Here is a 25173-nt window from a genome sequence, read left to right as displayed (position 1 = left end):
TTTCAGTCTCTGCAATGGGGAAAAAAGGATGGAGTCAGGCTTCACAGTAGCGAGCCACAATTCAGCATCAGGCAGGCAGTGGACAGGGTGTCTTCTGGTGACCAACATCGATGGACGAAGCGTCGGCTGCAATGGAGGAGTGCCGCTAATAGGAGGATTTTTTTTCTGCGGGCAACTTACTTACCACTTCCAACAGGACCACTACAACCACATAGATACAGTATCCCTTGCCTTTTTCTCTGACTGTGACTGCATTTCTTGCCTCTCTCTCGGCTTCTACATTGATCCCTTAACACATCACTTAGTCCACTCCACTATCACATCTGCACCACACATAGTCATTTGTAAGTGCTCCTACGTAATTCGCAAGTCGCAGCACGCCCCAGCCCGTAGAGGACTGGGATGGCCCCAATGATGAAGCATGTCACCAAGGGGCAACCCTGGTGAGTGAGGGGACACCTAGAAAAAAAGCAATTTCTCCTTTTCTATCTACTATACCTTCTGTCAGGTTACGCAGCCCCTAAGCGCCTACCGTACTATGAAACTACATTTCCCATGAGTAGGCGGGAGACTTGCAGACTATTTAGTGAGACTATATGAGAGTACCCTTGTATGTTAGGACAGCACTTCACTGATGCCTGTCTTGTCTTCTGTTACAGGTATCCTTTCCCTGCTGACCCTACCTTTACCCATCCCACATTTTTTATTTTAGTTTGTTATTTTTCTCCCCCGCCTAATGCCTCGAACACCCTGTGTTTACACTTCTGGGTGTTGGTGACATTTGGAGGTGGAACCATATTTGCATCGACTGGATCACGGGGAGTAAACCTGACACCTTCCAGACCAACCCCATTGAGTGTTGTTGTGAATGGATTTATAGTGACCAGCAAGGCTCTCGGGTATCTGGCTACAGAGACCTTATGTTGAATATAGTTATCAATATTTCCACCCACGCCCTGTACTGTCGCATTCTTTCTTCCACAGTTGTCGAAAGTACTACTTACTTTTAACTGACATGCATGCAGTAGTGTATGCACTTTCAAAGATTGATGGATAGGTTTGTACCCAAAGATTTGTTTATGTTCACAATTGTTCGTCCATGCTGTGCTACTTTTTCTTGTCTCCCAAAACCTTTCCCAAAAACCCCCGTACCCATCCATTTTTCAAACCCTAACCCTCTTCCCCCGGGCTGTGTGGTTTTGATTGATGTGTGACTAAATTACAGCAATAAATCCACACACTTGCTGGGGAGGATAAGGTGATAGCAACAGGCTGGTGAAGAAATCCGAGGATATATTCTTACTCTGCTTGACAAAGACCCATGGCTAATGTCAAAGAACTTCAACCGAATTAGTTATACTTTAACATTTGTTAGGCTACAACGTGGCACTGTTCTAGTGTACTTCTGTCACCTGCTATATTCTGTATTGTACCTTTGTATTGCTCAGGAGGACAAACCAGATTTCATTTTCTTTTTTTTCATAGGCAAGCAACTGCCACTGTGTCACACCACTAGTACCACCGCTATGAGGAAATTTTATCCGCCCAGGATTGCCAACCTTATTTGCTGTTTCCCGTGGAGCCAGCCCTGGGCCTAGCCCTACTTGCAAACAGAAATTACAGGTAAGATAGGCGTTTGGTTGGAGGTAGTATAATGGAGTATTAGGAGAGACGAGAGATTTGATTGACGGTAGTACTACTAAAGTCCTAGGACTATTCAGGAAAACAAACTTACTGTTATGTTAAACCCCCACCCACCAGACTCAAAAGCAGTAAAAAACAGGTATGGTCAGATAAAGTTTCAAAAAGTATATCTTTATAGCCCTAACAAAAGAATCTCCCGCAAGACCCTCCCTAACCCCAACGATTGTCCTTCAAAAGTCCCCAAAAATCACAACTCCCAATTCCCACCCCCCAAAAGTCTCTAAAAAAGGGGCAAGGGACACTATGGCAGGGTGCTGTTGGAATTAGCAGCCAGGGCATCATGCTCCTTGCGGAGGGTGGCAAGTTCGAAGCGGAGGCCCTCCACCACGTTCTTATAATTATGGACCTCCTGCTCCAGGTAGGACAGTCTGAGGGATAAGCGGCGCCGGTGTGCCTTGCAAATCCTGTGAGGGGCAGCTGCTTTCTTTGCTGCTGGGCGGTGGTGTTTGGCTTTGGTAGCCCGGCTCCGTACCGCTGGAGCACTGCGCTGGCTGGCAGCCCGCACGGAGGAGGATGCAGCTGTCCCAGTGGACGTTGTTGTTGTTCCAGACTGTGTCTCCTCCTCCTCCAGGGCCACCAGCCGCCGATATTCAGCAACAGTGGCATCCAGCCTCCGTTGCCGGGCCATTCGAGCCAGCTCCTTCCTCCTTGATGGTGTCTTGGATTTGGAAGGAGCAACTACATGAAAAAAGAAAGACATAGTCTGTAACCAATGCTCCTTAAGATTAACACAAAATGATTGAGCAGAAAGTTGTCACAGTACAAGTAGCAAATTGAAAGCACAGTGCATAACTATTGAGGACAGTATCTATGTAACCTCCGACTTCTTCATCCTTGCTCTAACATTAGTGGGAGTTTAAGGAACAAATTCTACCAGCACTATGGACTTCTATTACAGTCGACTATGACAGTACACCACTCTTATTCTTCTTCTTCTCTCTTGTTTAGGAAAATTGGTACGTTATCTTATGCAAGCCGGCATAATGCCAGCGCAGTGAACTTGCACCCGAGAAAAACAGACGCACACCATGGTGAGTGAGACAGACTTGCGTTACTGTACCGGTCCAGTACATGCAGGTGGTGAAGCTCTTACTTTTCTATTACGGGTGGCACTGAGAATACTCTGTTAAAAGGGCTACTGCTTAATTAATTTAGCTTTCACCCTACAGTGCAAATGAGTATTAGAAAAGGAAAATGAAGAAGCTAAATTATCTGATTATCTATCACTTCACATGGGATGTATTTGATGACATATGGGATGACTTTAGGTGCTTTGCTTATTATTGAGTGAACAGTGATACCCCCACACATGAATGACGTACTACTACTAAACTAAAGTTATTAAGGGAGGTAGGGAGTGTCCACCGTAATAACTGGATATATGCTGTGCTTGCAGTTGCAATACAAACTACTGCTACTATTCATGGTAGTCTTTGGACAACGTTACAACTTCTTTTCCTTGCCTTTCCTACACTGGAACGGACGTGCGGGTGCGGTGTTACATGCTCTTCAAAGTAACACTTAGTTCATCCAGTGACCGTCTACTCTCTCTAGATTCACATATGCTATCTAAGAGTCAGATAGTACCATGAATGATCCAGGCATCCATCCATTCAAAGTATATTGCACACATACAGTTTCTGTCTCACCCACCCAGGCTGTTCTCCTTCCACCCATCCTTGCTTCATCATTCACCCAGCCATGCACCATACCATTTTCTTACCTTCCCAGCCACCTCGGGGACCAAGCAAACACATATCATTCTTCTTTGCCAGTCATCATTACATTTCTCGTGCTTCCACACTTACTTACACCCTTCTTTCGCTTTTCGTTCATCCCATCCATCAAGTTCACCTCAGATCTGATTGGGATTCTTCTCGCCAAAAACTTCACAGCTAAGTCGAAGTACATTTAGAGGAGGCTACTACCTGCTTTTTTTATAATACACCCGTGCAGAAAGCACACTCTGCAGTCTTCAATCTCAATGACTAAGGAATGTATAGCTTACCTCTGCCCGCCACCACCGTTTGAACCCTCACAGGCATGTCCTTTTCCGGCACTTGCACCGCCTCCTCCCCAGAGTTGTCCTCCTCGTCCAATGCCACCACCTCCGCGCTGGCCCCGTCTCCAGATGTTCCACCTACAAAGTACATTTAATAATGTTAGAATACACCACTCACTACTATATAATATTTGGTCTAGGAGGAAGAAAGAAATGTGAAAAAAAGTGTACAATTTAATAATTTTTGACTGTGTACTCTAGAGTAAAAATGTCCCTTTTTCCAGGGAAGGCTGTTGTCTTGCTGCACTTTTTGGCACAACTGATGAATGTTTGCTTTTTACTTTTTAACACGCACCACTTTTTCTCCTAACAGACAGAACCTTGACTTCTAAGAACACGAGCAGGATCAAGTTCAAACCAGGTGAGAGCTCGGCTCGACCACAAGAAATGTGTCCAATTAATCGTCAGCACTAAGCACTTTTCCATTTTCAGTTACACGTTCACTTTTATGACAAACTTGAATTTAATAAATGTGTTTACTTTTAATAAAGCTTTTAAACTTAAATAGACTCTGTGGTTTTTGGTCCTCCAGACTAGAGTGGATGAGCTAAAGGTTTTCGAATTTTTGCAAGCATGAGTCCGTGCCTCTGCCATCGGTGACTTTGGGAGCTAAATGACTCTGCCACACTATCTAGTCAGTAAGGAGATTGGGGGTTCAACTACAAAGTCTGTTATCACTGAGGTATGTGGAAAGTCTAACAGTTACAGCACCTATTATAATTGATAAGCTAAGCGATGCATTATTTAGTGTCCATAGTTCTGTTTGTGCAGATTTGTCCCTGCAACAGTAGTCGAATGGATTGTCCTCCTATCCAAACCAAAAGTAAAGTAGTATCTTATTATTTCTTGGTGGTGGTCATTCACCTTTTTATTGTTGGCAATGGTCAAAGCATAAACATTTAGAATACTTGAAAAGACATTATGGACAATCCCAGAGGACTACACTCAGTGCATAGAGCTATTGCTGACTAGAATGGGAGTCCAATGGAAATGCCAAATGTGCAATCTTAGTTAGCTACACAGACAGACTAATAAGAATAATCTAGTAATACCACACGGAGTCATAGTCGAGGCAGGATAAGAATTTAGATCCTGTCTACAAGAAGATCAAAGACGATTTAGAAAAAATCGAATGAGGAACGCTAGGAAAAAATAAGTACTCTATATTAAAATTAAAACTTACTGGGGCCAGCAAAGGAGCCCTCGACTGCCCGGTCCTGGCCTGCATCGACAACAGCACCCTCCTCCTCCTCCTCCTGTGTCCTCCTCTTGCCCCTGGGGGAAGCTGATGTACAACATGAAAGAAAGAAAAACAGAAAACATGGATGATATTTCTCAACCAAATCAAACATTTAAAAAAGAACTAACAAAGTAACAAAATATTTTTGCGAAATAGCAAATAGGGAACGACTCCACGGGATATATTATTGACCAATCTCATGTGGTCGACTACGTCATTACTTTAGTATTGCTTGATTTGCGGACCGTCGAATTGGAAACTACCCTATGTAACTCACTAAACAAAGTACTAAAAAGGTTTGCCTAGGATTGGCAGGCAGCAGTCCGCAGCACGCAAAGTGACAGCCAAAGTCCATCGTGATTGAAGATCAGCGACAACACTAAAGTTTCCTACTACATTCACCAGTCATTAAAATACTCAAACTATTAATCCACCACCACTATTTCTTCTTATCGCCATGTGTACAAAGGAAGGACTGGACTTGAGTCTGTAGGGGCTGATTTATAAGGCCCTTGCGGCTCTTTTGCTCCATTGTTGCGTGACTTTTGTGACGCAGCGACAGCACAAAAGAGGCGCAATGGTGCGGCGTATATTAACAACGTGACGCATCTGGGAGATGCATCACGTTGTAAAGCCCTGCGCCAATAGGGGTGTTCCGGCGCAAGGGAGGGCGTTCCTGCGCAGGAACGCATCCTAAAAGTGGCTGAGGGAAATCTACAAGATTTCAATCAGTCACTTTGAGGACAATGATGCGTGACTCAAACCCTGCGCCTGCTTGAAGCAGACGTACGGCTTGACGCAGCATTGGGGAGATAGGGCACCCCAGAGAATTGATGGAGCTGCACCATCGTTGCGACGCAACTCCAGCAATGCGCCACCTTTACGGCACAGATGCGTAACGCTTTGGTGACGTTTTGGGCCCATGGCGCGCCGCATTGTAAATACGGCGCACCATGGGTGATGGTGGCGTGACGCACAATTACTGGCGCATCCCTGCAACTTTGCAGGGATGCGCCGGTAATTAAAAATCTGAACCTTAGTGTGTAGCATTGCGCAGTTCTTTCAACTACACTCATACATAATTTCACAGGCCAATGAAATGAACACAAAATCTAAAACAAATAAGCATAGTAGCAACACTACTGAGAAGGAGAGCAGTGTACCTGAAATGCACAGAAGATTTTGAAATAAAATGTACCTACAATGTAATGAGCAGCATTATTGCTCTTGGTAAAAAACAAAAATTTGCAATATAATAACACAGCAGGAGAAAACATAGTAGTAAAGACATAGCTACTACTACTCACCAAGCCCGGGGATCTCAAGGCCAAGGAGGTCGAGCAGATCTCGCTCACGGGTCAGGACATCCGTCCAGCGGTGGGTGGCCTGGTTGTAGGTGCGCCAGACCCGAGAGTGGTGGTAAATGGCCTGGCACACCTTCTCCCACCGCTTCCGGCGCTCCCGGGCCCCGTACCCGGCACTGATCTTGCCGCCTCCCATGATGGTCCTGGGGTGGCGGCGCTGAACATAAAAAATGAGTTGGGCCACCTCCTCCGGGGTAAAGATCTCCCGTGGCATCACTAGCTCCCCCCTCAAACGCCCGCACGGGAGCCGGACACGGGGTGCGGGACCCTTCCCCTTCTCGGGATGCTTCCCGGCTCCCTTCACCATGGTCTGGGCGGAAAGGAATAAAGAAAATAGAATAGGGAAGAGAAGAAAAGAAAAGAGTTTACAAAAGTAGTTTAAAATTAACCAAAAGTAGCAGTAAACACAAAAATATAGGGCTAGAAAAATAGAGGGATAGATAATAAGTAAAATAGATAAAAAAAAACTTCAAACAAGCAAAGGATGGCAGAGATTGACAGAGGATACAAAGACCATGCCCAGAACCATAGCAATGAATGAGAAACAAGATGGCCGCGCCCGTTCACGACCGCGCGGGTAAGTTCGCGCGAGATTTTCCTTGCGAACACGCGCGAGACTGTACTGGCAAGCCGCAAACTTTGCGAGATTACACTTCGCGCCCGGAAACCGAAATACGTCAGGCAAACAAGATGGCTGCGCCCTTGAACGACCGCGAGGGTAACTTCGCGTCTTGCGCTACGAGCGGCTCGCAAAAACGCACAAAACCTTGCCAACTAACACGCCGCAAAAAAAACAAATAGCATATTCGCACGAATTTGCGGCTTCCGAATCCGATCTTGCGAGTGTTCGCACCCCGCGAACCCCGCGAAATTGCAGAAAAACGAGTTTTTCAAAAGTGAAAGCACTCGGCAGGGGCAAGAGTTCAAACTCATCATTAGTAACAATTCCCGGTAGTGCTTCCTGACTGGGGCCCCTCCAGAATTCAGTTGCTAGTTGCAACAATTGTATGACCCTGCTCTGACCCTCACAGCAGGCTCATACAATAGCTACAAGTAGGCCACAAAGAAGGTCCTGGGGAAAAAAAATGCACTGCAACAGAAAGCAAAATTACAGATAAGGAAGCAGGTGCCAGACAGTGACACATTAATAAACTAACCCCAAATTAATTCATCTCAGTTGAAGCAGGGCTGGTGTGCTTGCTTTTCCCCCCCATAATCTACAGTAATGATGAACCAGAGGGTGGCATTGATGTAACAGAGGGTTGCAGTGGTGAAACAGAGGGTGCTGGGAACCTGTGATGATGAACCAGACGTAGAAACAACATAATTCGTGACCGTTGCGCGACGAAATGTAAGTTCGCAATTGCGAACTGGTACGAAACCCTCGCGAACTGGCAGAAATCCTTGCGAACACAAAAAAAAAAAAAAATCCGCAAATTCGCAAGAATTCGCGGATTTTGCGGATTGCGAGTTCGCAAATCCGCAAATTCGCGAACGCGAGATTCGCAAAATTCGCCCATGCTTACATAGTGCATCTACCTCGTCTTGGTCACCCAGTTCTAAACTACCCAGAGGTTCAAATTGGCAGTTAAAATCCCCTTTGAGGATTATTGAAATTGATGGATCTAGCCCTTGTATGAAAGAATTCAGGGCTCTAATTGTAGCTGATTCCTGGCCATTCCTGGATGGCCTTGAATAGGTGTTTATTATTGCTACTCTGGTTTGGCTTGGGGGTTCTATTAAGACACACTGGATGTCCAGGGAATTTGTTTGAATTTTTGTTGTTTTAATTCCTAGGTGAGTTCCTATCCAAATTGATAGCCCGCCCGACGGGCACCCTCTACCTGTGGATACTGCCAAGGTGTCAAATGTTGCAAAGGTCGCACTCGTGCTCTCTTCTAGTGCCCAGGTCTCTTGCATCAGGCAGATGTCATATGCTGCCATAAAGGTGGCCCACTCGGGAGAAAGCAGCTTGTTTTTTAGCCTGGCTATATTCCAGGAGACCAATTTAATGCATCCTTCTTCTGGGTTTTCAGGCCCTTCGATTACCCTGGGCCCCCTATTGCTAATCCTTTACCTTACTATGTTGAGGGTGTTTTGAACCTCCTTCTGTGTTTGTGGCAGAATATTTTCCTCTGGTACCCCTGAGCTTCTGAGTACTACATTTGTGGCTTCTAGGGGTGGCATTCCTCCTTGATTAAGTCAGTCTACATCTTCCAGCACACTGAACCTATTCCAGTCTGGCAGTATTGGGAGTAGTGAACCATAGGAAGGCATGCCCACCCTAAATACCCCCCGTTTAAAGTTCTATGTGGCATGGGAACCCCCCCCCCTGTTATTATATGTGAATCTTGGGTGGCATGGTTCCAGGCAAGGAGTGGGATAAAAGTACGAGAGGTGCAGAGGACATATTTGGGTATTTGAACTATAGTGAGTGGCATTACAAATATACCCAACAGCAGAAACGTCCCTAAAATTCAAAATTATCACGTCGCCAGCTACTGTCTTAGGGCTCCTCCCAATCCAGCCCACTCTTCTGGCTGACAGGATTTCCCCTGAGACATTCCTCGGAAGGGGTCTATTTACACTAAGCCACTGAATGCACTTATTTTTCAGCTCAGGCTCCCTTTCTCTTTTCCGCTCAGTTAACGGAGGAACTCCTGCGAGTGCCACCACATAGGATTGGGCTTCGGGGGGTAGGTTAATTGTAAGTGGCTGTTGAGGAAAGGTTCTTAAGGTTTGGCTTTGTTTCGGTGGCGAGCTAGAGTTGTTAGTCCCCTTATCGCCCTCTTTTGTCTTTGGCATGACTTTCGCTGTGGCATTTGCCAAGTTCCCTACTGCTTGACAGATCTGCTTCTGAGCGCTGGTCCTTGGGAGGTGTTGAGGTGGTACATGTGTGTGCTTTTGGGAAGTTGGTGTAGCTGCAGTTTTATCAGTCTGTGCCAAGGGGTTTTTACTTTCCACTACTCCAATTCTTGGAACATTTTGATGTGGGGTATCTATGATATGGGGTACAGAGTTTCTCTTGTTTGGCTGGCTCAATTTTCCCTCCCTCCTTTGTATTTGTAGCAGCAACGAGTTTATTAGGCATGGGCGGATTTTGCGGATTCGCAATCCGCGAATTTGCGGATTTTTCGAATTTGCGAATTTGCGGATTGCGAAAATCCGCAAAATCCGCGCGGATTTTGCGGATATTTTTTTGTGTTCGCACGGGTTTCTGCAAGTTCGCAAGGGTTTCGTACAATTTCGCAAAATGCGAACTTACTTGTCGGGTCGCCAGTTTTGCGAACTTGTTGTTTCTACGTGCCCAGTCTGTTTGCAAGCCTTTCTTCATCACTGCCACCCTCTGTCACCACTGGCACTCTCTTTGTTCACCCATGCCACCCTCTGGCTCACCCATGTCACCCTCTGTGTCATCACAGCACCCTCTGGTTCACCAGTGTACATTATTGGGGGAAAGCAAAGCACTGCCATCCTCTGTCAACACTGGCACCCATGCCACCCTCTGGCTGGCACACCCATGCCACCCTCGGTGTCATCACAGCACCCTCTGGTTGACCAGTGAGTGTACATTATTGTGGCAAAGCAAAGCACACCTGCTAAGTGCTTTAAGTTTTGCAAAATTAAATTACAACAACACCTGCCCTGCCCCAACTGACATTAATGAAGGCTGGCACCTGCTTGTCTGCTCCCTTTACTTTGTGTTACAATGTAATTTTTTTTTAACTAGATCTTTGTTGGCAATGGCATACTTGTAACTATTCTGTGACTGTCAGAGCAGGGTCACACAATAGTTGCAAGTAGGCAACCGAATTCTGGAGGGCCCCTTCAGGAAGCACTACAGGGAATGGTTACAAATGATGAGCTTGAACTTTTGCACCTGCTCACATTGGTTTTGCTTTTGCAAAAAATCGTTTTTCGGTAATTTCGCGCTATTCGCGAGGAGCGGCGTCATGCGAAATCGACCGTGGAAGCCGCAAACTCATGCGAATTACCCCAAGGTCGAGTATGGGCGCCGCCATTTTGTTTGCGTGACGTATTTCCGTTTCCACCCGCTATGTGTAATCTCGCGGAATGAGCGCCTTGCGAATACAAGTTCGCACGAGTTCGCGAGAGAAATCGCGTGCGAACTTACTTACGCGCACGTGATCGGGCCGCCATCTTGTTTTTCATTCATTCCTATGTGTCTGGGCATGGTGTTTCTATCCTCTCTATATCTCTGCCATCCTTTGCTTGTTTTAATATTTTTTGAATCTATTTAACTTATTATCTATCCCTCTAGTTTTCTAGCTCTATATTTTTGTGTTTTAGGCTACTTTTGTTTACTTTTCAACTACTTTTTTAAACTTTTATTTTCTTCTTCCCTAGTCTTATTCTTTTTCATTTTTTCTCCTTGTTGCTACCATCTGCCCAGACCATGGTGAAGCCAGCAGTCAAGCTGCCCAAGACGGGCCGCGCAGCCCGTGCCCGGCTCCCGTGTGGCCGTTTGAGGGCGGAAATGGTGGTGCCCAGGGACATCTTCAGCCCTGAGGAGGTGGGCGCACTGGTTTACTATGTACAGCGCCGCCTCCCCAGGACCATCGTGGCAGGCGGCAGGATCGCTGGTGGCTACAACAACCGCCAGGAGCGAGGGAAGCGGTGGGAGGAGGTGTGCCGGGCCCTGTTTGACATCTCGGGGGTCCAGCGCACCTACAACAAGGTGACTCACCGCTGGACGGATCTCCTGGACCGGGAGCGCGACCTGCTCGACCTGCTGGGAGTGGAGGTCCCCGGGCTTGGTGAGTAGTAGTAGCAATTTTTTCATCACTCACTACTCTGTTTTTTCTCCTGCTCTGTGTGTTATATTGCAAATGTTTGTTTTAACTTTTTTACAAAGAGCAATAATGCTGCCGATTACATAGTAGAGGTTAATTAATATTTCAAAATCTTCTGTGCATTTCAGGTGCACTGCTCTCCTTCTCTGTGGCGGTGCCACTGCTTATTTGTTTTCTATTTTGTGTTCATTTAATTGGGCTGAGTAATGTATGAGTGTACTTTACAGAACTGCGTAATGCTAGACACAAAGGGGCAGATTTACAAGCCCCTTGCGCCACGTTTACGCTGCCTTACCTGACGCAACAGCGACGTAAACGTGGCGCATCCCTGCGAGTCATGTACAACGTGATGCATCTAGGGAGATGCGCCACGTTAAGGCCTGGGCCTGCGCCACAATGGGTGCATTCCCACGCAGGGGGGGGGTGGGGGTGGGGGGGGGGCGGTCAGGCAGCTGTGCGCCTCGCAAAAGTGCCTGCGTGAAATCTACAAGATTCAATGCAGGCACTTCTGCGACGCTGCTACGTCAATTCTTTATGCCTGCTTGCTTGAAGCAGGCGTAAGGACTGATGCGGTATGTTGAGTATTGGGCAGCCCTGAGCATTGCTAGAGTTGCATCGGGCCTGCGACGCGACTCTAGAGATGCGCCCCTCTTTCGTCACGAGATGCGTCACGCATCTGCCTACCCTTGCGCCAGGGTGTGCCGCATTGTAATTGTGGCGCATCTGCCGTGACGCAAGGTTAGTTTTGCGTTACGCATTTGTTCTGGCGCACCTCTGGAGGTGTGCAGCCCAGAACTCGTAAGTATGCCCCTAAGTGTCAGATTTACAATTACCCTGCAAAGTGTGCGGCACGCCAGCACCACCCATGGTGCGCCGTATTTACAATGCGGCACACCATGGTCCCAAAACGTCACCGAAGCGTTACGCATCGGTGCCGTAAAGGCGGCTCATTGATGGAGTTGCGTCACAACGATGGCGCAGCTCCAGCAATGCTGCGTCAAGCCGTACATCTGCTTCATGCAGGCGCAGGGTTTGAGTGACGCATCATTGTCCTAAATGACTGATTGAAATTTTATATATTCCCCATAGCCACTTTTAGCATGCGTTCCTGCGCAGGATCGCCCTCCCTTGCGCTGGAACGCTCCCTTATGGCGCAGGGCTTTAGAATGGGATGCATCTCCCATATGTGTCACGTTGTTAATATACGCCACACCATGGTGCCTCTCTTGTTGTGGCGCTGCGTCACAAAAGTGACGCAAGAACGGAGCAAAAGAGCTGCAAGGGGCTTGTAAATCTGCCCCTAGAGTAGAGGCTCAGGTGCAGTCCTTCCTTTGTAGCCCTCTTTTTGGCTGAAATAGTTGGTTCTTGTTCTTTCTAAATGTTTGATTTGGTTGACAAGGACATCGGCAAGCAGCAATCATCAATGTTTTCTGTTCTTTCTTTCATGTTGTACGTCAGGTCCCCCCAGGGGCAGGCGGACGGAACAGGAGGATGCTGTGGCTCCAGAGGAGGAGGATGCAGGCCAGGGTGGCGAGTGCTCCTTTGCTGGCCCCATTAAGTTTTCATTTAAATATAGAGGACCTATTGTTGTCCAAGTGTTCCTAATTTAATTTTTTCGAAATAGTGTTTAGATAGGAGCACAATCCATAATACTACTGTTGCAGGGACAATTCTCCACAAACCAAACTATGGACACTAAACACCCGAGTAATAATATTTCAGAGTGGCGTGTTTGGCGCACTGTATAAACCTGGTAGTGTCAGAGGCACGGACTCCTCCTTGCAAAAATTGCAAAACCTTTCGCTCAGCCACTCTAGTCTGGAGGACCAAAAACCACAGAGTCTATTCAAGTTTAAAAGCTTTATTAAAAGTAAACACATATATTAAAATTAAGTTAGCTGGAAATGGAAAAGTGCTTAGTGCTGATTTGATGAGTAATGGAACACATTTCTTGTGGTCGAGCCGAGCTTTCACCTGGTTTGAAGTTGATGTTGCTCTTGTCCATAGAAGTCCAGCTTCTGTCTGTTCAGAGAAAAATGGTGTGTGTTAAAATTAATCAAGCATTCATCAATTGTGACAAAAAAGTGCAGCAAGACAACAGCCTTCCCTGGAAGGAGGGACATTTTTACTTTAGAGTAGACAGTCAATTACTTTTTCTGTTGTTTTCACATTTCTTCATTCCTAGACCAAATACTAGTGAGTGGTGTAATCTAACATTCTTAAATCTACTTTGCAGGTGAAACATCTGGTGGGGGGGCCAGCTCGGATGTGGTGGTGGTGGTTGACTCCGAGGACAACTCTGGGGAGGAGGCGGCGCAAGTGGCCCAAGAAGATACTGCGAGGAAGCAGACAGTGGTGGTGGCGGGTAGAGGTAAGCTGGATCATGGTACTATCTGACTCTTAGATAGCATGTGATGTGTATCTACAGAGAGTAGACTGTCACTGGATGAACTACGTGTTACTTTGAAAAGCATGGAACACCGCACCCGCACGTCCGTTCCAGTGTAGGAAAGGCAAGGAAAAGAAGTTGTAATTTTGTCAAAAAACTACCATGAATAGTAGCAGTAGTTTTTATTGCAAGCACAGCATATATCCGGTTAATAGTACGGTGGCCACTCCCCACCTCTTAATAATTTTAGTAGTAGTACGTCATTCATGTGTGGATGTATCACTGGTCACTCAATAAAAAGCAAAGCACCTGAAGTTATCCCATATGTAAGCAAATACATCCCATGTGAAGTGATAGATAATCCCATTATTTATCTCCTTGATTTTCCTTTCCTAGTACTCATTTGCACTGCAGGGTGAAAGTTAAATTAATTAAGCAGTAGCCCTTGTAACAGAGTATTCTTAGTCCCACTCGTAATAGAAAAGAAAGAGCTTCACCACCTGCATGTACTGGACCGGTACAGTAACGCAAGTGTATGTCACTCATCATGGCGTACGTCTGTTATTTTTCTCGGGTGCAAGTTCACTGCGCTGGCATTATGCAGGCTTGCAGATAACGTACCAAACAATTTTCCTAAACAAGAGAGAAGAAGAAGAATAAGACTGGTGTGTACTGTCATAGTCTACTCTAATGGAAGTCCATAGTGCTCGTACAATTTGTTCCTTAAACTCCCACTAATGTTAGAGCAAGGATAAAGAAGTGGAGGTTACATAGATACTGGCCATGGGCGTCCACAGAAATGTTTCCAGGGGGGGGGGCAACATCATCACCATCTCCTGACATGATTGAGCACAAGTATTAAATACAATTTTTTTAAATCTAACACGACATAGAGCTTAAATAAACAAAGAACCCCATAGGGGGAAGAGAAAAATCTTGTGCGGCACCACAGCAGACGACCTGGCAACTACATTAAAACAGAGGGAAAAACTGAAAATGCCAGAAAAAAACAATTCTAAATCAGGAGGATGTGGTTATAGAGCATGGGTCCTCACAAACTTTCTCTCGGGGCCAAATTGACAGTGTGGTTTGTGGCCAAGGGCCGCACCGATGGGGGCAGGGGCAGTGGGGGAGGGGGGTGGATCTAGAGCAACAAAAAAAACTATGACCATGAGGTTGAACTCATGCCCCTGCAGCGGACGCCTTCGTCCACTGAGCCACCAGACCTGGCATACACACATATTTCTTTCTCTCTCTCTCTGTCTCTCTCTCTGTCTCTCTCCCTCCCTCTCTCTCTGTCTCCCTCCCTCTCTCTCTGTCTCCCTCCCTCTCTCTGTTTCCATCTCTCTCTTTGTCTCCCTCTTTCTCTCTCCCTGTGTCTCCCTCTACCTCGCTGTCTCTCTCCCTCTGTCTCCCTCCCTCTCCCTCCCTCTGTCATCCTCTGGCTCCCTCCCTCTCTCTCTCTCCTTCTGTCTCCCTTTCCTTCTTCCTCTCTGTCTGTCCCTGTCTCTGCCCCTATCTGTCAGTCTGTCCCTGTCGCTATCTGTCCCTGTTTCCCTCCCTCTGTCTCCCTCTCTGTCTCTCTGACTGTCTCTGCCTGTCTGCCCCTTTCCCTGTCTCTGCCTCCATCTGTCTGTGTCTGTGTCTCTCTGTCTGTCTCTGTCTCCCTCCCTCCCTCTCTCTCTCTGTCTCCCTCCCTCTCTGCCTGTCTCCCTCTCTTGCTCTCTCTCCCCCTCTCTCTCTCTCCCTCTGTCTCACTCACTCTGTCCGTCTCCCTCTCTCTCTGTCTCCCTCCGTCTCCATCTCCCTGTCTCCCTCTGTCTCCGTCTCTCTGTCTCCCTCTCTGTCTCCCTCCCTCTGTCACCCTCAGTCTCAATCCCTCTCTCTCTCTCCCTCTATCTCCCTCTCCATCTCCCTCTCTATCTCTCTGTCCCTGTCTCTGCCTCTATCTGTCTGTCGGTCCCAGCCTGCTGTAATTACCATATTGTCACTGGGCCAGCACTGGATGGACCTGCGATCCAGGGAGGGGCAAGCGCCCCCCCTTGCCCCTCCCTGCGGACGCCCATGATACTGGCCTCAATAGTTTTGTACTGCGCTGGCTAGTTGCTAGTTGTACTGTGACACAACTTTCTGCTGAATCATTTTGTGTTAATCATATTCTTAAAGAGCATTGGTTACAGATTATGTCTTTCTTTCTTCATATAGTTGGTCGTACTAAAACATCCAAACCATCCAGGAGTATGCAGGCTCTACTGGCCCGGCAACAGAGGCTGGATGCCACTGTTGCCGAATATCGGCGGCTGGTGGAACTGGAGGGGGAGGACACGCAGTCCAGTACATCTACTGGGACACCTGCATCCTCCTCCGTGCCCCCACGTTCTGCCGGTCAGCGCAGTGCTCCGGCGGTACGGAGCCGGGCTGGCAGACGCCACCGCCGAGCAGCAAAGGCTGCCCCTCACAGTACTCTCAAGGCTCGCTTGCGCCGTGCAACCCACAGAGTGTCCGACCTGGAGGCGGAGGTCCGCAAGTTGAAGGAAAATCAAAATTTGTTGGAGGGCCTCCGCTTAGACCACGCCATCCTCCGGGAGCAGTACGATGCCCTGGCCCTAAGGCATGATGCCCTGGAGGCCAAAGTCCACAGCAAGCATCCCTAGAGTGTCCCTTGCTCCTTTTTTTAGAGACTTTTGGGGGTGGGAATTGGGAGTTGGGGTTTTTGGGGACTTTTGAAGGACTATTTATTTGTTAGGGTTAGGGAGGGTCTTGCGGGAGATTATTTTGTTAGGGATATAAAAATATACCTTTTCAAACTTTATCTGAGCATACCTGTTTTTTACTACTTTTGAGCCTGGTGGGTGGGGGTTTTGCAGTAAGTTCGTTTTACTCAACACTGTCATCGTGTTGGTTCACGTGTAATTGGCCAAATGTTTTCCAAAGTAAATGCCTGTCACAGAGTAAGTTAATTCAAGAGTCCCAGGACTTTACTAGTACCACTGTCACTCTCTCGCCTCTCCTAATACTCCATTATACTACCTCCCATCCAAACACTTATCTTACCTGTAATTTGTGTTTGAGGGCTGGCTCCACCTGGAATTCACAGTGTCCTAAAGCGTTCTGCAGCAGGGCCCCAACTGGAGTTTCCCGGCGTGGATTTTCTGCAAAACAAAAGCAATCAACATTAGAAATGTGGCAGCGGTGCTCACAGACCCCAAAACCCACACCCAAAAACCTAGAAGCCCCACAGACAGCAACCCTATGACAGGCAAGCGAGCAATAACGCCTAAACGTTCACGTGTAATTGGCCAAATGTTTTCCAAAGTAAATGCCTGTCACAGAGTAAGTTAATTCAAGAGTCCTAGGACTTTACTAGTACCACTGTCACTCTCTCGCCTCTCCTAATACTCCATTATACTACCTCCCATCCAAACGCTTATCTTACCTGTAATTTGTGTTTGAGGGCTGGCTCCACATGGAATTCACAGTGTCCTAAAGCATTCTGCAGCAGGGCCCCAACTGGAGTTTCCCGGCGTGGATTTTCTGCAAAACAAAAGCAATCAACATTAGAAATGTGGCAGCGGTGCTCACAGACCCCAAAACCCACACCCAAAAACCTAGAAGCCCCACAGACAGCAACCCTATGACAGGCAAGCGAGCAATAACGCCTAAACGTTCACGTGTAATTGGCCAAATGTTTTTCAAAGTAAATGCCCGTCACAGAGTAAGTTAATTCAGGAGTCCTAGGACTTTACTAGTACCACTGTCACTCTCTCGCCTCTCCTAATACTCCATTATACTACCTCCCATCCAAACGCTTATCTTACCTGTAATTTGTGTTTGAGGGCTGGCTCCACCTGGAATTCACAGTGTCCTAAAGCATTCTGCAGCAGGGCCCCAACTGGAGTTTCCCGCGTGGATTTTCTGCAAAACAAAAGCAATCAACATTAGAAATGTGGCAGCGGTGCTCACAGACCCCAAAACCCACACCCAAAAACCTAGAAGCCCCACAGACAGCAACCCTATGACAGGCAAGCGAGCAATAAAGCCTAAACGTTTTCACCTCCCATTTCCTCCTAACCAATTTCATCCCTTAATAGACCTTGCCAGCAATGGCTCAGCCAAGACCCGTAAACCCTGGCGCAAACAAGTTTGACATCCCCAAACAGCCAAAAAGCAAATCCGGGAAAAAAGCCACACTTAGCAAAATGTATTTAAATGAGGACTCACTACTTCCAGTCCCTCTTTAGGTGACTTGTCAACGTAAGTTTCTTCGTTGTGCGGAATCCAGGCATCAGCATTACGGGAAATGGATAGGGTGAGTCTGGAGGAGGAGGATAGACGACCAGGACTGAGTTCTTGTCAACTTGTGAACCTGAGGAATGCTGCGGCATCAAAATCAAGACAGTTCTGCTGATGGGCTTGTTGTTGTGATTGGGTGATTACAGTTTTGTTGTGAATGTGATCAAGCACTTGCTAAACAAAGAAAGACAGACACACAGGAATAAAAGTGAATAAGGACGAAGAATAAAGTTAGTGATTCATTGACTCATTTTCAGAACTCGCTGTCAGGGAAGCAGAACTCGTCCTCAAACTCTGCAAATTGAGTCGGTAGTACTTCTGGCAACTGAGGAAAACTTCCCTCAGGTAGGTCGGTGTCCTCTTCTTCCTGCGTGCATTCTCGTACTTTGTAATCTGGTGGTATGAAGTGCTGGTTCATCTTTATCATGGTGAGCCGCTCCACATTTGCGGGCAAGAGGCGGGACCTTTTGGAAGTCACAATGCCACCAGCAGAACTAAAAACACGTTCTGAAGACACGCTTGCGAGTGGGCAAGACAAGTAATTGATAGCCAGGTTGGTGAGCTCTCACCATATGTTTCTTTTCCCATGCCAATACGCCAATGGGTCCTCAGTAATATTGACCGCTGTTGAGTCATCCAGATAGGCCTGCACCATTGAAACAATGTTCTCCCGGATTCCTGTACTTTGCACTTCTGTGTCCTTTCTGGGACAAGCAAACCCTAGCTGACTTAGCCAATCCTCTTCAGACATATCGCCTGGGCCTGGTGCAGATGATACGGTTGCTGGTGTGGTTAACGGCTCAGAGGAAAAGTCACTCACTTCTGCCACAGGCACAGATGCAGAAGTGCTTTTTTGGGACGCCTGATGGCCTGCTGATTCACTAGTAGTACTGTCTTCTCCTACAGTTTCCTTCCGCTCTCTTTCAAAACGAATGGCTGACTGAGCTAGCCAACCTTTGTACTCTGTAACATCTGATGTTTCAAAAGGAATTAATACTTTGCCAAACAATGCCTTTTTGTAACGTGGATCCAGAATAGTAGCACAAATGTAGTGCTGTTGTTTCTTGATATTTACAAGCCGTTCATTGCTAACTAGGCATTGTAATAATCTCTGCACCAACTCATATGCTTCATTCTTTCCCTCATCCTTTAATTTTGAAGACACCGCCTTGACTTGGTGCTCGAGCTTCAGCAACAATGGGATAGCTTTTCCCAAATTACAGTCCTCCTTGCTGACTTCACGCGTGAAGACCTCAAAAGGACGAAGCATGTCTGTCAGGCTTTTAACTAGCTGCCATTGCTCCACCGCTAGCATCAATTCTGTCGTAGCACCACCCAGGTTGTAGACATACTCATTGACTACTGGAAACAGCTCATGCAGACGCTCAAGCATGTAGAAGGTTGAGTTCCAACGTGTTGCCACCTCCTGGATAAGTGCTTTCACTGGCATTCTACGTTCATTTTGATTGCACCTCAGCTCCTTCCGGGCCTTAAAAGAATGGTTGAAATGTGTGCATATTCTTCTGCAGATGGTCAGTATTTTGTCGACTGCAAGTTCTTTTTTCAAGAACTTTTGCACGACCAGGTTTATACAGTGCGCCAAACACGCCACTCTGAAATAGTCACCGTCCTCCATGGCCTTAACTACATTGCTGCCATTATCAGTGGCAACATAACCAACCTTGCATTTTCTTGGGGGCAGCCATTGCGAGACCTTTTTGTTAAAGTCATCCAAAATGTTGTCTGCAGTATGACTTTTCTCCATGCCAAACATGGCTAATGTTGCATGTTTACGAGCACCCTTAAAAATCTCGACCAAGTCACCACCTGCATTTATCTGTTTTGCAACCCCTGAAAAAGAGACCCAGTGTGCCGTGATGCACATGTAATCAAGGGCTTGGCAACTGGTCCACATGTCTGTTGTCAGGTGTATAGTGTGAACAGCACTCTTCTGCAAAGCTTCCCCAATCAACTCAAGCACCTCTTTATGTAGTGCTGGAACAGCAACCCTGGCAAAATAGAACCGGCTAGGAACCTTCCATTTAGGGGCCAGTGTTGCCACGAGTTCAAGAAAACCCACACCTTCGACAAACGAAAAAGGGAGAAGGTCCACCACTAGCATTTTAGCCAGCTTAGTGTTATACAGGCGCGCAATTGGGTGGTTGCGTTGAAATGGCGCATCTGAGGAGAACATGGCTGTAATGGTGGGCTGGACAAATTTACTGGATGATGCTGATGACTTCTTCGACCCAGTTGTGCTCACTGTTGACATTTTCTGCATTGGTGTGTCTCCCAGACTCTCAGTGTGCCTCCTATGTGTTGCGGAGGGTGTGGTGCTGCCAGGGGTACTGGGTACCACCGGACAAATGTCTGACGCTTCTACCTCCCCGTCATCTTCAGATGAAACATCTAGTACGGGTAGATTTTGGCCACTTGCCCTTTGGGATTGCTTTCCCTCGATGTTTGCTAGGTGCGCATACCATTCGACACCGTGGCTTCTTTTAAGATGACCTATCTGGCCTCCGGTACCATAGTTGGTACCAGCCTTACCACGGCTAACTCTAGTCTTACAAATGGAACAAATGGCTATGTAATCATGCTTTGCATGGACACTAAAAAAGTTCCAAACTGGGGACTGGAAACTTCTGGTTTTGCCGCACAAGGTGATACTGCCAATGCCAGATGAAGCAGTGGTGGATGAGCCTTGCAGACATCTACTGGGTTGTGCAATTATTGCTGCAACCCTACTTGAGGGAGTCGAGCTGGATGGGGGTCCCCTCTGGGGAGAAAATATGGGAGCTGTAGGTTTTGTTGAACTTGTTGTACTACTTGACTGCGTTGGTGGTGCTACCAGTGCCACGTCGCCAGGGTCACGCTCAGCATGACGTCGGGATAGGGTATAAATGTCTGTCTGCTGCATGGCCGGTGTGGCTGGAATGACGTGTGTGATGACTAGGTCATTGCTGTCATCCTGTTCATCAACATCAGAATGCACCACTCCATCAAGTCCGACGTTCGGATCCATAAGTATGAGCTTTCCGGGGCCCTTCCTTTTAACATTTGATACCTTTCTCAGCTCATGGTGTGCCTCCCTCTCAGACGTCGGAGATGGTTGCCAATCTAGATCCAGATCATCTGATGGAGCGGGGCTTGAAGAGGAACTTCTACACACCCTCCTTGATCTTTTCCTTGCTGGGGAGCTGGGAGAAAATGAATCATCAGGAGGAGTGGCTTCGTCTTCCTGACATGATACCCTGGCTCCAAAGTCAATTTCCTCCTGTGCCCCTACTTCTGGAAGAAGAACCATTGTGGGCACTTGCACCGCTCCATGCGCCGCTACATGGGCCTCTTCACTGACCTGCAACATGCAACTCTCCATGGACCTCTCCTTCTCGGCCTTCTCCTCCTCGGCCTTCTCCTTCTCGGACAGCTCCTTCTCGGACAGCTCCTTCTCGGACAGCTCCTTCTCGGACAGCTCCTTCTCGGCCAGCTCCTTCTCAGCCAGCTCCTTCTTGGACAGCTCCTTCTCGGACAGCTCCTTGGACAGCTCCTTGCGCATGTACTTGTGCTTGTACTAGTAGCCCATGCAGTTGTTGTTGCGGCTTTGGTTGTTGAATAGTACTTGTGAGATGAGTTACAACCTGTGTTGATTGTGTGCTGCTACTTTCTTGCGATGAGCCAACATCACTGGTCGTTGGTGATTGAACCATTAACAGGCTACCTGTGCAGCACTCATGGTGGAATTTTGTTTTTTTCCACAAAAATTTAGTGGTCGAGGCACCAGTCTCCTTGGTAAGTGGTGCCACTTGCTTCTTCTTCTCCTTAGTAGAGACATCTTTCTTGCAAGAGGAGCTACGGGCACCTCTTTTTGGAGCCATCTTCTTCAGATGTCGGAACAGCAGGCCGCAGCAGGACTTCTTCCTGGCACTGATGCTCAACGATGATGCGTAGTTCTTGACTTTGTGCACCTAAAAGCAAACGAAGACAGGGGAACATCAGTTAAATATATGTTGCATATGTAGCGCTTCAATTAATAGTTTGCAAGTAGGCATTTATGAATACACACGTGCACACCACAATATAGAAATATCAAAAATAAGAATTGCTAAATTTTTGGGAAACAGGAATTTAACATTGATCCAAGAGAGCCCACAGAGAGGGTTGTAGTTTCATGTACTACTGACTCCCCCTGGGCAAAATGGGTGAAAGCAAGGCAAAATGGGTGCAGGCCTATGGCACAAAGCTCACTGCCTGCCTTCAAAATGGCTGCTTGACCCTCATCCACATGGCCAGGACCATGCCTCAAAATGGCCCACACCAACATAGCCAGCCCACAACTTCTACTCCAAAAAGTCTAAAAACACAACACAAATCACCACAATCCAATGCCATCCATCAAGTTTCAGAAGGTTTATGCTGCCTGCTGGTGGTTTTCTGGTGCAGAATTGCAATTTTTGCAATTTCGCGAGTGCGAGATTGTTGCTTTACGACGCGAACGTGGCGAAAAACCTGCAAAATCCGCGAACAGACCGATTCTGGGCCCCCTGGGCATAATGGATGAAATCAGAGCATACTGGGTGCAGGCCTATGGCACAAAGCACACAACCTGGCTTCAAAATGGCCCCTAGACCCCCACCCACACGGGACCAGGCAATAAAATGGCCCCCACCCACATAGCAAGCCCCCAACACCACCCCAAAAAGTCGTAAAACACACAAAAATCACCACAATCCAGTACCATCCATGCCCTGGGCAGAATCATGTTAAAATTCAACAAAACAGTTGTATCATGCACCCATAACTAAGCCTGGTCCAACTGGATACTGTGGCTAGCCAGTAGCCACTATATAATATTTTACTTAATGTTTTGAAAAAAGTTCCAAAATTGTAGCTAATGCCCCAAACAAACATCAACTTATCAACTTACTTGTGAAATCACATTTCTAATCCAAAAGTAATCCAAAGAAAGTCAAAAAGGCCTCAAATCCAAATATCCAGCAGCATCCACAATACGTAATCCTTCCCAGTCAAGATCAAATTCAAAATGGACAAAGCAATGGGAGGAGCTTGCTGGACAGGAACAGGAAGAACTTGGTGACTGGGGTACTTCCTTCACCCCCCCACCCCTAACCCCCCCCACACAAAATGGACTCCTTGCAATTAATTATGGTGCCTGCTGGTGGTTTTCAATTCATGTGCAGAATTGTAATTTTTGCAATTTCGCGAGTGCTAGATTGTTGCTGCGCGGGACGCGAGCAGTGCAAACACAAGCAAAAAAAATCCGCAGCTCGCGAATTTGCAGATTTTCGGTAAATCCGCGGGAGTTCTAGGCCCCCTGGGCATAATGAATGAAATCAGAGCAGACTGGGTGGGCCTATGGCACAAAGCACACTGCCTGACTTCAAAATGGCCGCTTGACCCCATCCACATGGCCAGAACCTGCAGGACCATGCCTCAAAATGGCCCCCCACCAACATAGCCAGCCCCCAACACCACCCCAAAAAGTTGAAAAACACACACAAAAATCACCACAAACAAACAACATCAACTTATCAACTTACTTGTGAAATCAAATTTTGAATCCAAAAGTAACCCAAAAGGCCTCAAATCCAAATATCCAGCAGCATCCACAAAAAGTAATCCTTCCCAGTCAATTCAAAGTGGCCAGGAAATGGACTAAGCAATGGGAGGAGCTTGCTGGACAGGAACAGGAAGTTGGAGACTGGGGCACTTCCTTCACCCCACCACAATGGGAGGAGCTTGCTGGACAGGCACAGGAAGTTGGAGACTGGGCCACTTCCTTCACCCCCTCCCCAATTGTAATTTTTGTAATTTCACGAGTGCGAGATTGTTGCTGCCCGCGCCGCGGGCCGCGAGCAGTGCGAACACAAGTAAAAAATCCGCAGCGCGCGGATTTGCGGCTTTTCGGTAAATCCGCGAGAGTTCGCGGATTGCGGATTTACCAAAAATCCGCGAGCGGAACGGATTTTACGCCCATTCTTAGAGTTTATCAAGTTTTGAAACCAGAGGCTTAAGTTGGGGAACAATAGTCCTCTCCAAGGATGCTTGTAAATCAGCAACCATGTTTGTGACCCAGCATGGTATTCCTAGCGTTGGAGCAATTGTACTTATGATCGGTGTCACCAAGTCATGGTTAGGCAATTTATTATTACCCAGTTTATTTGGGATAATTCCTTTCTTTTTCTTCCTCATGCATGGTTTACGTGCTGCTGTCCTTTTATCCGGGGAAGTGGGCGACAGGATAATTGGGTGCCTCAACGGGCGTCTGACTGCAGGGCAAGTCTGCGTATGATGGCGCCAAAAATGAACTAGCGTCCAATACATCAGTCGTGGTAGCTGAGATGTCTCTTCCCGAATTTAGCACACCTAGTGTTGGGGTTATCGATAACCTTCTCTCTGTGTTCTCGATAGCATTGACCACAACACCAATAGTCTGTTGCAGCGTTTTATTAATAGCTGTCAAAGTTGGTAGAGGTTGTGAATCGGCTGCCAACAGCTTGGTGTGTGATCGTGTTGCAGGGGTTATAGTTTTATTTCCCTGTTTGTTCATTTTCGCAGTGGGATGTTACAGGGTCAGTAGCTGGTATAATATATCTAACAATCAAACGCCCCACCACAGGGTCTCCCACTACATTGCTATGACACTATATGCAAAAAAGTTTTACTCCAAATGGAACAGTACCTTGGTGAGTTTCAGTGGATGAAAGGGGGGTGGCCCGTCCCGTCCACTTCCTTCCCCTGACGGCCACAGACGGACCGCCCTTTGCCCGGGCTTAGCCCGGCGACGCTCCTGTGCGCTCCCGCGACGCGGGGAAAGAGTCTGTCTTTATGGCGCCTCCTGGCGCGTTTCTGCGGGTGGGGGCTTCCGGCCGCACTGCAGGCTGAAACCTGCAGTCCCAGCTGTCCCCGGAGTCAAAGAGCCTCCCCCGCACAGAGGCAGAAAAAAGATGGAAATAACCTGCGGCGGCGGGGGGAGAGTGGGGAAACAGCAGCAAAGCAGCAGCCCAGGAAAGGAAAAGGGCTCAAACTCCAGGCAGGCAGGTAAAGTGTCACGCTGACAACCGGCATTACCAACTGGAGGAAAATGCAACTTCCAGAGAATTCGGTATTACTGCCCGTAGATACTGTCTTGAAAGGCGATGGTTCTACATGTTTTTCTCGATTATAAACCAAGGTAGCTAATGATGATATTCAGTCAGGAAGAAGTAGTACCAACGAAGAAGCTATGCATGGTACCAACATCAGTAGTCATGATGAATGTAGGGATGTTACCAGCAAGGATCCTA

The 25173-nt window shown here is 47.3% G+C and overlaps 1 protein-coding gene across 1 annotated transcript; it reads right to left on the bottom strand.

Annotated features, from left to right (window-relative positions):
* Positions 1 to 1945: 1945 nt before the first annotated feature.
* LOC147679495 (uncharacterized) lies at positions 1946 to 8314 on the bottom strand. The gene is made up of 4 exons (XM_086942457.1): positions 8215 to 8314; positions 4950 to 5051; positions 3713 to 3844; positions 1946 to 2382 (listed from the first exon to the last, which is right to left on the bottom strand). The coding sequence occupies exons 1-4, from the start codon at positions 8312 to 8314 to the stop codon at positions 1946 to 1948; spliced, it is 771 nt and encodes a 256-aa protein (XP_086798583.1).
* Positions 8315 to 25173: the final 16859 nt, after the last annotated feature.

Source organism: Lissotriton vulgaris, chromosome 11 (assembly GCF_964263255.1).
Source record: "Lissotriton vulgaris chromosome 11, aLisVul1.2, whole genome shotgun sequence".
In the NCBI taxonomy this organism is placed as follows: Eukaryota; Metazoa; Chordata; class Amphibia; order Caudata; family Salamandridae; genus Lissotriton; species Lissotriton vulgaris.
This window is presented reverse-complemented; position numbering and strand designations above follow the sequence as displayed.